Raw genomic sequence first — 17,500 nt, 5'->3', positions numbered from 1 at the left:
TGTATGTAAACTTCCGACTTCAACTGTATCTACAGTGGTGGATCTACGGTTGGTCGGCTACCTAGCTACAGTATAACAGCGCTCCCCGGGGAGGCACTTCCTCTGGCTTGCTGCCTACTGCCTTTTCATTTTTCACTGTGTCATGACTCAGCTGATTTGCATAATAATGCCAAGGGGGGTCTCCTTAATGTGGTCTTAAACAAGAGGCTTACCTGTCTTTCAGTAAATATCAACACTCTACATGGCTGGTTGAAAGGTCATTGATCATTGTTGTTCTGTTGGTTAAACACTTTGTCTGACTGGATGAGACAGGAGCTGCTTCTCTCTCCCGGACTGCAAAGCTACCGCATGACATAATGTATAAGGACCCCGAGTAGTAGCATAACGTAGCGTAGCGTAGCGGTCGCCTGTAAACCTGAGGCGATCTTTCACACGAGGTCTGATGGAAAATGTTGCATTTTTGGAGCACAGTGTATAATGCACTTGGCATTCAATTCATCTGAATGTTATTACCTTTTCTGTACTGATGCTGGTTTAATGCACGATTCAGTGTATTTGGAGTCTGAAGAGGTTGCTTCTTAGTTTACAAACTAGACTGGTGAGCAACTGTAAATGGTAGTTCTTACATTGTAAAATAATACTTATCAATAAAATGCTATTGAATCATATGAGGCACAAGAAAGTATTCCTAAGAAGAACGCAAAGCCTTACAATATAAATTGCTAGTCCTATTACAGTTTTTAAAGGGCATTTTTAAATTCTCACTTTATTAGTTATTAGGAAATGGTGAGCAAAGCAACATATTTCACCTAGATCCAGGCGTCAACTGATATGCGACCTGGCATGCTGCCAGTCTGAGGGCAGAGGCTGGAGGCAGAAGGCGTTTGGATGACAAGAGTGATGTCAGCTCCATTGCGGCTTTGTTTTTTACAATATGCCCCTTGGGGGATCACCAGAGACAACCTATTTTCTACAGCAAAACCCCCAGAAGTATATTCTCTGTTCTCTACTGTACACATAAACTAGGCAGCTGACGAGCTGATGTAAATACCAAATGATTTGCATATATTCATGTGTTCACAGTGGGTAGGGTTGAAATGTATAGTAATGCTACTGTAAAAAAAAGATATCATTTGAGTCAACTGACAAATTCGGCAGTTTTTTCTGTGTAACGTCGAATCAAAGAGTACCCAAGATTTTTGATGGCTCTCTGTTTTGATCTTTAACTTCCTACTCAATTATATTATAAATCTACCACATGAGAGAGACTATTGTATTAACAAACGTTATCACGGATACGTTTCAAACAAACACATACTTGCAAGACTGCAGTATGATCTGTATATTCAACGTATGCAAATATTTGTCTGTATGTTCGAGATACGGATGGAAAATTAAAACATGAAAAGCAGATCCCTGTTCTTAAAGGTCAAAAACAGACAGACCTTGTGGGGATTGCAATTATAGACCGATATCTACCATCAACGCTGTTTTCATTGTGCATGTGCATTTGCATATGCGAGTGTGAATTGGATGTGTGTTGGGGCGAATGGTTGGATGGAACTCCCAGATAGATGAATTCACTGCTCGACCGCAGCAATGTCCTTGAACCATCATGGCTTGAATTGTTAACTGTCAATCCAGTTAACATTAGCCGCCTCAGCTTTGCTCTTCGCTATAATTCTCCCCTCATTAAAAATACAATTGTTGTAGATGATGCTCTGACCCCAATTGACTCTTGTCCTTAACAAAAGTCCCCGAGATGCCCATTTGACGTTATTGCAGGGGGCCACTAGATGTAGCAAATATCGTCATTTTTGTTCATCGTAACCATTTTGTTTTAGGATGTTGGGCCTGAAATCATGGGGACTCCATTGAGGACATTGTCTTGTGTTTTTATTTGCGCTATAGACGTCTGCTGTGTTGCCTTTACATAAATGGCTTCTTTGGCTTTATCTGACCATCAGTGTTCGAGTCAGGTAATCTAATGAAGCAAGTGTTCTGGCTCTGAGCAAGTGTTTAAGTAGCGAGTTCAGTATGAAAATGGAAAAGATAAATAGGGTAGGTTTGACATCATTTCCTTCATAGCCAAGAGGTAATCTTGTGTTCAACATCTAGCGTGGACAACTTAACCCCGTGCGGTATTGGTTGACATGGTGTTTTTCTGGCACAGTGTTTTCCAGTGTTTCACACAGCATTTTCCATTTTCATGTTATATTACCTTTTAATTTTGAGCGAACTTTATTGGCTGTCTTCTTGATGTCAGCTGTGAGGTCCTCCAACTCCTGCTTGGTCTCTGAGATACAGAAAGAGAGACAGAATTATGCCATGCTCAACATTGTGTTCCATATTATACCATTATGGCAACAATATTCAGTTATCACAGTTCCCAACCTGTGTCAATCACAATACCACTGATAAAACAACTTAGGTTGTCAGCAAATGAATGTATTGTATGCGAGTGATATTGCAAATTTTCTCATGTATGTATAACAGTGTGCAAACATACTAGTGGGTGAATGAAAAGTGGTATTGTATGTGAAAATCAGTTTATTATCTAGACAAAGAATATGGGATTGTGTAGGTTGGAGTGGATGAGTGTGTGTGACAGTGTTTAAGCCTGTGTGTGTGTGTGTGTGTGTGTGTGTGTGTGTGTGTGTGTGTGTGTGTGTGTGTGTGTGTGTGTGTGTGTGTGTATGTGTGTGTGTGTGTGTGTCTGTGTGTGTGTGTGTGTGTGTGCGTGCCTGTGTGCATGCGAGTGTGTGTGTGTGTGTGTGCGTGGGTGCGTGCGTGCGTGCATGTGTGCGTGCGAGTGTATTTGTGTGTGTGGGACTCAGCTGCAGTGTTTGGGCTGATTTATTACCGCTGCAGTGCCATTCATTCAGTCACTGGAAACCAGCTCAGCCCTTTCTGTCTCTCCTCTCCTCTCCTCTCCTCTCCTCTCCTCTCCTCTCCTCTCCTCTCCTCTCCTCTCCTCTCCTCTCCTCTCCTCTCCTCTCCTCTTCCTCTCTCCTCTCTCCTCTCCCTCTCTCCATCTCCCTCTCTCCTCTCCCTCTCTCCTCTCTCCTCTCTCCTCTCTCCTCTCTCCTCTCTCTCCCTCCCTCCCTCCCTCCCTCCCACATACTTCACTTCCTACCTCACTCTCTCCTTCCTTCGCCACCTGTAATTCCCTCAATCCCTCCCTTCTCTCTCACCCACCTCCGCAAACACCCCAACCCTCTCATCTAGTCTAGTGCAAAAGTCTGTTTTCCAGAGCACTCCACTAACAAGAGGACTATCTCCTAACACATCATTAACTGGTAATAGAAACTCATATGCATAATTTGTTTATCTACAACAAATGTATAACGTCTACCCATGATTATAGATAACTAATGAGTTAATTGCCGGCATGTTTCTCTCGTGTTGTAATTTGGCTGTCGGCTCATTAAGATAGTTTGTGCGTTACCTAAGATAAGAGTTTTCACAAGAGTGCAGCACCTACATCCGCTGGTTAATCTTAAAACATGTGCCCTGTAGCCTCGTACTTCATGAATCATAAAGAAACATATCTAATTCTGACGCTAGGAAGTACACTCTTGTAAAAAAAAAAAAGGTGCTATCTAGAACCTAAAAGGGTTATTCGGCTGTCCCCATAGGAGAACCCTTTGAAGAACCCTTTTTGGTTCCAGGTAGAACCGTTTTGGTTCCATGTAGAGGGCTCTACATTGAACCCAAAAGGGTTCTACCTGGAACCAAAAAGGGTTCTACCTGTAACCAAAAAGGGTTCTCCTATGGGGAGAGCTGAAGAACCGTTTTGAAACCTTTTTTTATAAGAGTGTAGTTTAGCAATATTGAGAGCCGGAAAGGTTTAAAATAAATCATTCAACACACTAAAATAATATCATTTCAAATCTAATTTTGTGGTAGAAAAGGATATTCATCATGCACAACAGTAAGCTACTACAATGATACAGTATTCTACCACTGCTCTTCAGCGTTATTATATGCATTGAAATGTAGGGACTGTTCTGTCCATCACAAGTAAGTCAATGATATATTTACAGGAACATTAGGATAACCAGTCATTTGCATACAGACAACACAGAAAGGTCAATTACCTTTCAAAGTACTGTATCAGCAAGGAAAGCCATTTGTAGTTTTGTGATATTTGTTCGGGGTATATTTAGAGTCAATTAGTGCAAATTAACCTGGGCACGTTTTAGGTGCTATCAACAAACCAATCAGATGCTAACAAGCTCCTGTCTGGTACTTAATAGGTTAACACTGGATGCCTTGATTGTTGGGTTGTGTTGTGTTTTGAATACTGTGCTGTTTTTTCTGAGATTATGTCCAAATGTTAGTGTATTTAAGGTGTCCGGTAGCTACTCCATGCCTCTGCATTTGACCTGTCTATCGATTATCCGAAAGCAAAAAGGGTCCTATGTCACTGACCTGGCAACTCATATTTGCACACAACGACACCTCCTTGTGGGTCAATACTGTTGTCTGGGACTAGCATCCGTGATCTATATTTCAAGACACAAGAGCTAGCTACAACACAAAGCCATTTCAGTTGAAAGATTTAGCTTTTGGCCTCTAAGAAAACCCCCTGAACCCTTACCTATGAGGCCTTTACCTTTAAGACCATTTCCTGAAAGGCTCTTTCCTATAAGACCCTTACCTTTAAGACCCTTACCTTTAAGACCCTTACCTTTAAGACCCTTACCTTTAAGACCCTTTCCTATAAGGCTCTTTCCTATAAGGCCTTTACCTTTAAGACCCTTACCTTTAAGACCCTTTCCTATAAGACCCTTACCTTTAAGACCCTTACCTTTAAGACCCTTACCTTTAAGGCTCTTTCCTATAAGGCCTTTACCTTTAAGACCCTTACCTATAAGACCCTTACCTTTAAGACCCTTTCCTATAAGGCTCTTTCCTATAAGGCCTTTACCTTTAAGACCCTTACCTTTAAGACCCTTTCCTATAAGGCTCTTTCCTATAAGGCCTTTACCTTTAAGACCCTTACCTATAAGACCCTTACCTTTAAGACCCTTACCTTTAAGACCCTTTCCTATAAGGCTCTTTCCTATAAGGCCTTTACCTTTAAGACCCTTACCTTTAAGACCCTTTCCTATAAGGCCTTTACCTTTAAGACCCTTTCCTGAAAGGCCCTTTCCTATAAGGCCTTTACCGATAAGGCATTTTATATGTGTAAGTGTAACTGCATATAGACTACAACTAAATAGCTTACTAAATAAGTTGGTTGCCGTGTATTGCCTTCTGTTGACGGGTCCTCCCTGTCCTTGTGTTCACCCTGTGTGTGACGTGATAAGTGAATTCTGTGCTAACTCAAATGGAGTGATTCCTCAGGATTTCACTATACATTATGGAGATGCCCTTCGGCCATGATTGGAGAGAGGCATGAGATTTAAACATGTTCCGTTGCTAAGTCCAAGAATGATTGTTCCTTGTACGATTCACATTTCATTTGAAAATAGCAAAGTGTGACAGTGCAATCTGAATAACTACAGGCTACAGCGTTGGGTTTCCAAGTGATGATAACTGAAGATGATTTTTCTACACAGATTTCTTCAGTAAACAACTACACTTCCCAGCATGCATTATTCAAGGAAGTACACTGGAATGCATTTTGTATCATCCACTGACTACCAAACATTATTTGGAATGCCTTGACTAGCAAACATGAGAGAGGCCAAATTGAAGCTTTTGGTTCATTTTGAGGACATAAATGTAAGATTAAGCTAGCATACATGAATATAATAAAAAACAACAGAAACAGAAATATGCCGGCAATTCTGTAGGGACAACATACATACTGTCTGAGTTGGAATATTTAATATAATCAATAATAACAGTGAATCTAAAGATATTATGTTTATGTGAATATATGTAAGCAATGATCTTCCTACTTAGACGCTTTAGTCGCAAAGAAATGTTCCAAATGACCAGATTCCCCACATTTATCACATAAAGAAATCAGACAACATACACACACATAGCATAGCAACCACATACTTACTAGTTAAACCACCTGGGTAGATAACTAGTAACCAGTTAGCTCACTCACAAAAACTGAACTCCAACAACAAGTCCCCTGGAGCAAGTCCTTCATGAAGCATGCATCACAAGAAAAAAAAGGAGGGGAAATGGGGGAAAAAAGGAAGGAAAAACAGACAGACAGAAAAAGACAGAAACAGTCCAACAACATTACATAAGATAAAACATGCATGTGTAGAAATTGAAATCAAATATTGAAATCATAAGGCAAAAAAAATTGTATGCAAAAACACATTGAGGAGCTACAATAAAAGTGATTGGGCAATGAAAGGGATGTGAACGTGTGAGAAAAGGACATGAAATCTGAAGGATTCCGTGATGACGGTACAGTAGGTATTGTGCCACTGCCTGCCCTGAGACTCTGGGTTAACCCAGACTAGAGGTTGTCTGACAAGGTCTAACATTAGCAATGAAACATTCATTCACTCCAGTTGAGTCACAAGCAGCCTGGGTCACTGTGAACTCTAAAGAACACACTACACTCATCTCCTAACAACTGCACGGTCCTACAGCAGCACGGCAACAATGAAGGGGCCATTTTCTGAAACGTCTTTCACTGTACGTTCTTGACTGATTGATTGTGGCATCTTTTGGGCCCTATTGGGGTTTTGACAAAATGCCAGACAGTCATAAGGGCCTAAAAGCAGTGGTTGAAGGTTAACAGGATTGGATTTCAATCAAATTATTGGAGAAAATACCATAGTATTTAAATATTTACACACATCTTCATGTCTGTTTTAGACCATACTCAAAAGTGTTATCCATGGTAATACCTTAGTGCTCTTTCTTTTTTTTGAAGCCTGCCTCCAAACAACTTCATTTCATGTTAGGGCAAATGTATGTGTTGTCTTCATTGACCGTAAGATGAAAATGTGTTATAATAATGATAATATTGTCACAATAAACACAAAAAAAACTTTTCATTGAGTATTCAGTGAGTGTGGTGGTGAACCCTCGTCAACCAGTGGGTGGAGTCCCACCCTTGCATATTAATTTGTTGAGTCGTGTGTGTTGGCCGGGTGTGACTCAGTAAGAGATGAGTGGGTGGGGTCACATTCACTGAGTGCGTGGGTGGAGTATCTCCCACAGGTATATAGCCAGGGTCACACACACACTTAAACCAATCTGTCTCTGCTATCCTCAGGCCCTTACTTACTCCCCCTCACACAGACCTGAAAGGATTTGACACCAATACTAAACCGGAAAGCAATATTGAATTGTCTGGCATATCACTTCTACCTGTCCTGTCAGTGCTGCAAGGTGGAGTCCATGAGGACTGAGGGAAAGCAGTATGGAACTGGTATGGAATTGGGCCCCGTCTTAAAAGTATCCATTCCGGCTCATGGATGTGGCTCGTGGGCACCGAGACTTACTTTCGTCAGGGTTGGGCGCTGCCAGGATGGCGCTATGCTGCTTCTTGACCTGCTCCACATCTTCTGACAGCTTATCTATACAGACTCGGATCTCTTCCACCTGCACAGGGGGTGAGAAGGAGGGGGCAGAGGCAACATACATGAGGGCTTAATTCTTATACTCTTTAAACGAGTGTACTGTCAAATGGCCATGGTCTAAGGGGCTTTTCCGTTCTAGTAATTATATTTCTATGGAATTGACCAACCACGGCCACCCATGGAGAGGATGTGTGTATAGTGTGGGAGAGCTGAGGCCTCTGAACCTCATCATGGACAGGATTACCTCACACACTCAATCATCGACTGACATGACGACCCAATGGAAGCACTTTCTGATGGGTGGGAGAGCAGGGGAATCTGCATAAGACCACATAAGTCAATTACTGACTGATAATTATCATCTCTGCTAGTTTAGGGTTTGGAGGCTTGATTCTTAGCCATCGTTGGGGGAATTTAGGAATGTTATTTAGTCTAAATGGTTTTCATACTGAGACATCACAGCGAAACCTCTTTACATACATACATACATACACCGGCAATAACGTCTGCTAAACACGTGCATGTGACAAATAAAATGTGATTTGATTTTTAATACCTTATTGCAGTATTAGCTATATATCGTCACTCGTTGTGGATCAATATCTCTATCTAACATTTGTATGATACAAGATGGCCACTGTTTTAATGGTGGGTGTTCAAACTCCTCCAACCCCACAGAATGTGCAGAGGCGCCTGCAGATAATGCATTTCCAAGAACTTCGGACTGTCCCCTGAAATCCTGTGCAAAGTCAGACTCAGCAGCCTAACCACACGTTCTGTATTCATTCCACCTCTCCATCTGAATGGGTTATGTAATCCAATTCCCAATACAGACGTGTCAAAGGCAGATACAGACGTGTCAAAGTCCCCCTATTCTTGTGGATATGCGGATACTTTTGCAATGACTGTATGGATATGAGCATATATATGTGCTCTGCATTCCTATCCATTCTCTTCTCCATTATTAATAGCTCTTCCTATTGTTCAATGACAATGGCTCGTGAGCTACTTCCTCAACGAAGTAGCTCACAACGAAACGATTATAGTGAATCATTGTTTAGCCCAGATTGAGCCAATTCCCCTTCCCCCTATAGTGTTCACTTAATAGTTTTAAGAGGAAAGCTTTGTAAAGCAGACAGATTCGTTTTCATTAGGCCAGAGGAGTTGAGCCACGGCCCATAAGGTAGTGAGGAGCACAGCTAAACCAGGCTCAACGACTGCACCCTGCCTGCAGCAGCAGCAGAGCTCTTTAAAGGCAGGTGTCCTCAATCCCAGCTAGCCCCCCAGGGCCCCACTAACAGTGTCTACCTGGTCTTCCAGGCTTGATAAGATGCCTATCAAAAGACAAAGACCAGAGTTGGGGCTTTTGTTTGCGATTCATGGTGCTGTGTTGCAGATAACTGGGTATCTGTTCAAGGTTTTTGCTTTAAAAGCCTTTCCAAAGAGAGAAAACAATTCCTGGAGGGGTCTTACACAAAAAAATGAACTACTTGAAATGTTAAGCCACAGATTGTTTGTACTCCCATAAATGCTGGGACATTCTGTAGCCGTATTGTCAGACATCCAGGGTGTTAATGTCTTCGTCAAGACTTAATTAACACTCAGCGATAAAGAGTTCTGGCAGCATCTCCCAAGTATAAAATATACCTCCACTGATAGAGTTGATGGATTCACTGCAGTCTTATTATGGTAGGAAGGAAAGAAAGGTCACTACTCAATTTTGGCATAGTAGGCAAAATAAATCACAAGAAACCCAGGGGGAGGGACTTAAAAGCTATTACATCCTCCGTAACTTGGTCTTTCAGTAGCTTTTCGCCATTGGATCATCAGTTAGTACGCAAATCATTCCGATTTCTTGTGTTTGAACACACCAAACATAACGTCGCTCTATTTGCATATCCTGCCCCTTCTCCGTTTCCTGTCATAGCATGTTCCTTGTTGCATAGGAGGAATGTGGAAAGAAATGATGCTTAAGCCCTTTCAATTTTGAAAGATAAAGCTGAAGGGAACATGACCTGGAGGTAATGTAGCCAGTAGGCCTATTTTATTTTCTTGTTTTTACATGATGTGGCCTGATGGCCCCCATTATAATATGGCATTAATAACACTGCACTTGGAAACACAAGTAAATGGGTAACACGTAGAACAGTAACACCTTAACTTTAGAGATATGGCACTTATATAAGGCATTTGCTACCAGTTAATTGCCAATTATGACCTTATGGCATTATGCATAGACCTTAATTAGTAATTTGCCCCCTTTTATTAAATATGACCTGCAGACGTGTGGATACAAGAAACTACCAGGTTAAGTTTGTAATAATAGTTATTAGGATATTTCGCAGCATGTATTGCAGTTGTTTTGTTGCACTGACCTGTTCAAAGAACTCATCCATGAAATGATCCCGGTCAACCTGGACAACTTCTTCATCATCATCGCTGTCCTTAGCCTGAAACAGAACAAATGAAAAACAAAATCAGTCCCCCATGCACTACACTGGCATATCGCTATTTATTGTTGATTGCGTATTTGTGACCTGTGCAAACCGCAGATAACACAGTACCACACTTGGCTATAGATCTCTCCTAACTGTTGGAAGGGTAAGGAGTAAGGATGGAAGGGTAAGGGGTAGAGAATAAAAAGGAAAACCCTTGTATCCATACTGCTTGGTGACATGCATGGCAGCCATTTTAGATAAAGCTACAAAAAAGGCTTTGAAATATGTGTGTTATATTTGCGCTGTCACTTCAAACAGTTCATGATATGAAAGGAATGACCCTTGAAGGGAGTGACCCTCAGCGTCTTAGAGCGATGCGGGCTGTGTAAACTGTAAACTGACCTCAACAGGGTCAAGGACTAAGAGACAGTGAGAAAGAGAGGCTGTATACGAAGGTGTTGAAAATGGCAGGAGAATCGATGGAACACCTTACATTTGCGCTAAAATAATAAAGATGTGTCCTCGGCTTCTTGTCGCGCTTAGCGTTGATGAATTGCCAGAGGCCCATGGAGAGGGCCTGAGGTGTGTAGTGTTGGCAAGGTGGAGCGTGGGCCGTCTGCCATAGGGCAGCACACAGCTCATTCTGTTGCTGATATTAGGGGCACTAGAAATTATACACCCAACAAAAAAGGCAATAGATAGGCCAGAGATAGATCACCGTGTGTGTATGATCAAATTGATGAACTGTTTAGGCAACAGCTTAATGGGTATTTTGCCTATTTGCGCCAGAGAAGGGCATAGTATTTATGTTCAATAAACAGACAAGCAATAACAGCAAGCAGCAGTTAGATCTAGGGCTCTATTTAATCCGTAGTGCTGAAGAGCTGTGCAATAGCGCGACAGACATTAAAAGGCAATGTTCCCGCGTTAGCGGAGACTGCATTCACAGTAAACGCTACATATGTCGGCTCAATCGGAAATTACCCATACATTTCAATTACGCTATAACGCTGAACCTCAGCGATGTGGATTGAATCGAGCCCCTAGAGTGTCTTGTGATCTAATGGCAGCCATGTTGAATCACATTGTGAGGGGGAGAAGGGTTGACAAATCCATTTCACCTGGGGAAAAACAACAAACCGACAACAACAAACCGAAGTCCACAACAGAAGGACAGTCATTGCTGAACAGCTTAGTCATAAACGCAGCTAGTGGACAGCTATCTATAACTGTTGGCAAACAGAGAAATCTACAAAATGGCAGCCCTATACTTGGGCACACTCTAGTTAACCTTTTCCCTTCACTCTCCATTGCTTCCTGTATGTCTTCTGGCCAGAAAAAAGACAGGAGATTTAAGTCCTCTAAATCGCATCTCATGCCAAAACATACAGCAGCAGACAAGTGTGTCGGGGAGGCAACGTTTTTTCATAGGCGCATATGGGAGGGAGAAATAGCTCCAAGGCAGAGGCTGGATGCGTTGGGAGGCCTAGTCGAGTTGCTGAGTGTTGAACTTGAGCGCTGGCTCCCTGATTGTAACGGACAGTTAACTATGTCTCCAGCTGTTGGGGCTGGCTTTGCCTTGGTTAGGGTTTGAAACATTTCCCTCCAGTCCCCACCTCTAACTAGCTAGCTCCACCTCGAGGCTGTGCAGTTCATGTTCCTGCCCTCTGTGCCCTCAGATGACAGTCACCCACTCTGCCTTGTATGGTATGATGAGAGACGGTTCCTGGTTGGATCACTCACTGTCCAATTTAATGTGATGCTAGTGTATATGGGGTGTGTGACAAAGGATTAATATGACTTCAGTGCATGGAGCTTTGATATTGATACACACTGCAGTTCTTGGAGGACATGGCACCATTTAGCCACTTTGCTGTTGTTATGTTTGTTCCTCTTACCTCGTTGTATAGATTTTTTGTCATTTAAATGCTTTTCTGAAAAACATGTCACGACATGCCATTTTGTTAATTTTTTGCTCCATTTAAGCACATAATAGAGAATATAATGTGTTGAGTTTTCACAGTAGCTTTCAGGCTAATGAGCGGTGACTCACATTCGTGCTAACATTCACACAGGCAATATCAATGACCTACCATATTCATATCAATTTCTAGCAATTATTTTCTGAAGCATTTAGTACCAGCTCCATTTAAATGGCCATAGCTATGCAAAAAAAATGCTGTGATTATTTGATTAAATGACATGTTGCTCAAATTTGGGTTAATGAGTAATTGGTTTCAGATCTCCATATGATCATCGAAGAGAAAGATATATAGAATGTTCAATCAGAATAAACATCCGACAGGTTTCCACAGAGAACAGCAATTCTGACAGACTCGTCTGAATCAGTTTAGGTTCCCTTGGTTTTTATCAAAGGCTACAGATCTGGAGCTGTGGTTCATCTGTGTGGTCCGTGTCATTCAAAAGGCCAAGGACTGGAGCATGTTGGAGTAAGATATGAACACGACTGATTGTGTACAATCAAGTGACTGTGGTCATACATGCATTGTGTTGTCCTCCAAGCGTTCATTGTAAAAGTGTCACGCCCTGATCTGTTTCACCTGTCCTTGTCCTTGTGCTTGTCTCCACCCCCCTCCAGGTGTCACCCATCTTCCCCATTATCCACTGGGTACTTATACCTGTGTTCTCTGTTTGTCTGTTGCCAGTTTGTCTTGTTTGTCAAGTCAACCAGCGTTTTGTCTCAGCTCCTGCTTTTCCCCAGTCTCTTTTTCTCGCCCTGGTTTTGACCCTTGCCTGTCCTGACTCTGAGCCTGTCTGCCTGACCATTCTGCCTGCCCCTGACCCTGAGCCTGCCTGGCATCCTGTTCCTTTGCCCCTACTCTGGATTACCGACCACTGCCTGACCTGATCCTGAGCCTGCCTGCCATCCTGTTCCTTTGCCCCTACTCTGGATTACCGACCACTGCCTGACCTGATCCTGAGCCTGCCTGCCATCCTGTACCATTCCCCCACAACTCTGGATTATCGACCCCTGCCTGCCTTGACCTGTCGTTTGCCTGCCCCTGTTGCTGTAATAAACATTTTTTACTTCAACACAGTCTCCATTTGGGTCTTACCTGAAACGTGATAAAAAAGGGTGTGGTTACAACAGACAATCAATCAAAGTATTGATTATAATAGGCATACAGATACCACCAATCTGGATAATGCGGTAGATGTTTTTATAGGTGTAAAGTAGCAAGTAAAAACCATATAGCAGACATAGTAATATACTATGCTTGGGATATAACTGCAGTGTTGCAAGTCAATTATTTATTTGATAAGAGATAGTGGCCTATTCCTAGATACTTTCCAATTAAGATAACTGACGCAGATTGAACATTTTAATCCATGTTGAAACTACCAAAAACTTTACCATTACTTTCAGGGAACCCCCAATGGTTTGTTCACGATCAACTGCTCAGATTTCCTCCTTCCCAGAGCTGAAATTGTCTATGTATTATTCATGGGAATGATGGAACAGCTTCTGCTGCATATTGCCCAGCCCACCATCTCCATGGCTGCCTGACTGTTACACTGCACAGATGCACACAATCTTAGCTGGGCTTATTTCATTTAGATCATGATGTTGTAAGAGGTATCAATGTCTGTCAAATTCTAAGCATATAGCCTACACCTACGTATTGCACAAAAGGTGCATGTTTTTAAACTAAACAAAACGTGCCATTTCTTGTACAGTGCATTTGGAAAGTATTCAGACCCCTTGACTTTTTCCACATTTTGTTACGTTACAGCCGTATTCTATTTTTTCTATCATCAGTCTACACAAAATACGCAATAATGACAAAGAAAAAACTGGTTTTTAGAAATGTTTTAAAATATATCAAATAAACTGAAATATTACATAAGTATTCAGATGCTTTACTCACTACTTTGTTGAAGCGACTTTGGCAGTGATTACAGCCTTAAGTCTTCTTGGGAATGCCTCTACAAGCTTGGCACACCCGTATTTGGGGAGTTTCTCCCATTCATCCCTGCAGATCTTCACAAGCTCTGTCAGGTTGGATGAGATGTTCATTCGGGCTCAAGTCCGGCCTCTGGCTGGGCCACTCAAGGATATTCAGAAACTTGTCCCGAAGCCACTCCTGCATTGTCTTGGCTGTGTGCTTAGGGTCGTTGTCCTGTTGGAAGATGAACCTTCGCCCCAGTCTGAGGTCCTGAGTGCTCTGGAGCAGGTTTTCATCAAGGATCGCTCTGTACTTTGCTCCGTTCATCTTTCCCTCGATCCTGACTAGTCTCCCAGAAACATCCCCACAGCATGATGCTGCCACCACCATGCTTCACCATAGGAATGGTGCCAGATTTCCTCCAGAAGCAACGCTTGGCATTCAGGTCAAAGAGTTCAATCTTGGTTTCATCAGACCAGAGAATCTTGTTTCTCATGGCCTGAGAGTCCTTTAGGTGCCTTTTGGCAAACTCCAAGCAGGCTGTCATGTGCCTTTTACTGAGGAGTGGCTTCTGTCTGGCCACTCTACCATAAAGGCCTGATTGGTGGAGTGCTGCAGAGATGGTTGTCCTTCTGGAAGGTTCTTCCATCTCCACAGAGGATCTCTAGAGCTCTGTCAGAGGGACCATCAGGTTCACCTCCCTGACCATGGCTCTTCTCCCCCGATTGCTCAGTTTGGCCAGCTCTAGGAAGAGTCTTGGTGGTTCCGAACTTCTTCAATTTTAGAATGATGGAGGCCACTGCGTTCTTGGGGACCTTCAATGCTTCAGAAATGTTTTGGTACCCTTCCCCAGATCTGTGCCTCGACACAATCCTGTCTCGGAGCTGTATGGACAATTACTTCAACCTCACGGCTTGGTTTTTGCTCTGACCTGTCAACTGCGGGACCTTATATAGACAGGTGTGTGCCTTTCCAAATCATGTCCAATTAATTGAATTTACCACAGGTAGACTCCAAGCAAGTTGTAGAAACATCTCGAGGATGATCAATGGAAACAGGATGCACAAGAGCAACATTTTGAGTCTCATAGCAAAGGGTCTGAATACGTATGTAAATAAGGAATTTCTGTTTTTCATTTTAGCAACCATTTACATTTACATTTTAAGTCATTTAGCAGACGCTCTTATCCAGAGCGACTTACATTTTTAACCTTTTTTATTTAACTAGGCAAGTCAGTTAAGAACAAACTCTTATTTTCAATGACGGCCTAGGAACAGTGGGTTAACTGCCTTGTTCAGGGGCAGAACGACAGATTTGTACCTTGTCAGCTCGGGGACTTGAACTTGCAACCTTTCGGTTACTAGCCCAACGCTCTAACCACTAGGCTACCCTGCCGCCCCATAGTTTCTAAAAACCTGTTTTTACTTTTTCTGAGTAGATTGATGAGGGAAAATTGTTATTTAATCAAATTTAGAATAAAGGTGTAACAAAACAAAATGTGTAAAAAGGGAAGGGGTCTGAATACTTTCTGAATGCACCGTATATGGTAAGCCACAAACAAATATGCATAAGCACACACACTTGCTGTATCACACAAAAGCATGTTGGCATTATTTGAAAAGGCAAACACACATAAATGGATAAATGCACCTTAATCCTGATATGTGACAGAGATTAAGTGAGAAATATATATTTCCGGACTTTAAAAATATAAATTGTGATCGCAGAAAAATCTAATATGACAAGTAGCTTCGATTGTAAAAGAGTCAGGTAACAACAAAGATATTCAGAATATCCAAGATAGCTGACCTCTTCAGAGATTCAATGTCTTCTCATATTTCACAATGTCAGTGTTGTATTACAATTTGGAGTAATAGGGGTCTGTGTTAGTGTTGTATTACAACGTGGATCTCTTATCACATTAGCACACTTACCTACACACTAACACAGACCCCTTCTAAATCAATACAGCTATAAATAGCTGCGCTTGAATAGCTACATTTGTTTGCTAGCTATCACCCTACACCACTATGCATTGTTTGAGTATGTGTGCGTGCATACGTGGTGGCTTTATACTATGTGTTTAGCCAAGAAAAGAGGAGGATACCAATCATGCTTTTCACCCAGGGGTGTAGAATAGTCCTCTAGGACTGCAGTGCTGCAGGTTTTCCATTTCGCCCTTGCCCATAATTGATCAGTTAATGTCACTGATTGCCCAGAGAGTCCACACACCTAGTAACACAGGTCTAAATCAGCCACTGATTAAAAAAAGCAAGAATGAAAACCAGCAGCCATTGCAGCCCTTCATGACTCAAGGTCAGGCAGCACCTCTGTTTGAACCCATAACAATTATTAATTAAATATGGCAAATGTTATGCAGAAGTATTATGTTACGATGTGAGTAGCATATGTACCTCATTCACCCCCTGGTGTCACTACAAGGTAGATATAATCTGCAATCACTACTTTTGACGCCTACCTAAAGTCAGACAGAAAGCACCCAACATGTGAATTAAAATGTGTAGTGAAACGAGCAGCAGGGCTAATGCTAACTCGTCGCTAGCTCTGTTGCCATGTGCCTCTGAGGGGATCCTCATCACAAGCTGCAGCTATGTCGGCTAGGCTACAGCTATCTCATCTTGAACTGGTCAGCATTTTTACATTTCCTATGTGTGTTGTCTACTCTCTGTAGCTATATTTGGCTGTTTTCTTCCTTTACTCCTCCCAGGCCCTCCCAGCACTCCACCTGCATCCGGTTTCACCCGACGGGGGAATGGCAGCCTCTCTAGCCCTTGCTTGCCAATGGGCAAATTAAGCTAGTTTACAGCTCATGTCTTCCATATGAGAGGCATGTGCATACTAATGAAAAGGGGCCAAGGAGCAAAACATTCCATGACAACAGATATCCATGAGGAGAGAGAGCATGTCAAATCAAATCAAATTTTATTTGTCACATACACATGGTTAGCAGATGTTAATGCGAGTGTAGCGCAAATGCTTGTGCTTCTAGTTCCGACAATGCAGTAATAACCAACGAGTAATCTAACCTAACAATTCCACAACTACTACCTTATACACACAAGTGTAAAGGGATAAAGAATATGTACATTACATTTAAGTCATTTAGCAGACGCTCTTATCCAGAGCAACTTACAAATTGGTGCATTCACCTTATGATATCCACACATGGTATTGCATTTTTATTTTTTTTATTTTATTTAACTAGGCAAGTCAGTTAAGAACAAATTCTTATTTTCAATGACGGCCTAGGAACAGTGGGTTAACTGCCTGTTCAGGGGCAGAACGACAGATTTGTACCTTGTCAGCTCAGGGATTTGAACTTGCAACCTTTCGGTTACTAGTCCAACGCTCTAACCACTAGGCTACCCTGCCGCCCCACGTACATAAAGATATATGAATGAGTGATGGTACAGAACGGCATAGGCAAGATGCAGTAGATGGTATAGAGTACAGTATATACATATGAGATGAGTAATGTAGGGTATATAAACATAAAGTGGCATAGTTCAAAGTGGATAGTGATACATGTATTACATAAAGATGGCAAGATGCAGTAGATGATATAGAGTACAGTATATACATATACATATGAGATGAGTAATGTAGGGTATGTAAACATTAT

General features: G+C 42.0%; 1 protein-coding gene across 1 annotated transcript in view; it reads right to left on the bottom strand.

The window, feature by feature from the left end:
- The window catches only part of stx1b (syntaxin 1B), a 62,918-nt gene that overhangs the window by 16,489 nt on the left and 28,929 nt on the right, over positions 1 to 17,500 (bottom strand). The window contains exons 2-4 of the mRNA XM_038981044.1: positions 9,887 to 9,961; positions 7,434 to 7,533; positions 2,222 to 2,296 (exon numbers count right to left, since the gene is read on the bottom strand). Of these exons, the coding sequence (XP_038836972.1) occupies positions 2,222 to 2,296; positions 7,434 to 7,533; positions 9,887 to 9,961 (250 nt within the window). The remainder of the gene's footprint in view (positions 1 to 2,221; positions 2,297 to 7,433; positions 7,534 to 9,886; positions 9,962 to 17,500) is intronic.

The sequence above is a fragment of the Salvelinus namaycush genome, chromosome 41 (assembly GCF_016432855.1).
Source record: "Salvelinus namaycush isolate Seneca chromosome 41, SaNama_1.0, whole genome shotgun sequence".
NCBI classification, from domain to species: Eukaryota; Metazoa; Chordata; class Actinopteri; order Salmoniformes; family Salmonidae; genus Salvelinus; species Salvelinus namaycush.
This window is presented reverse-complemented; position numbering and strand designations above follow the sequence as displayed.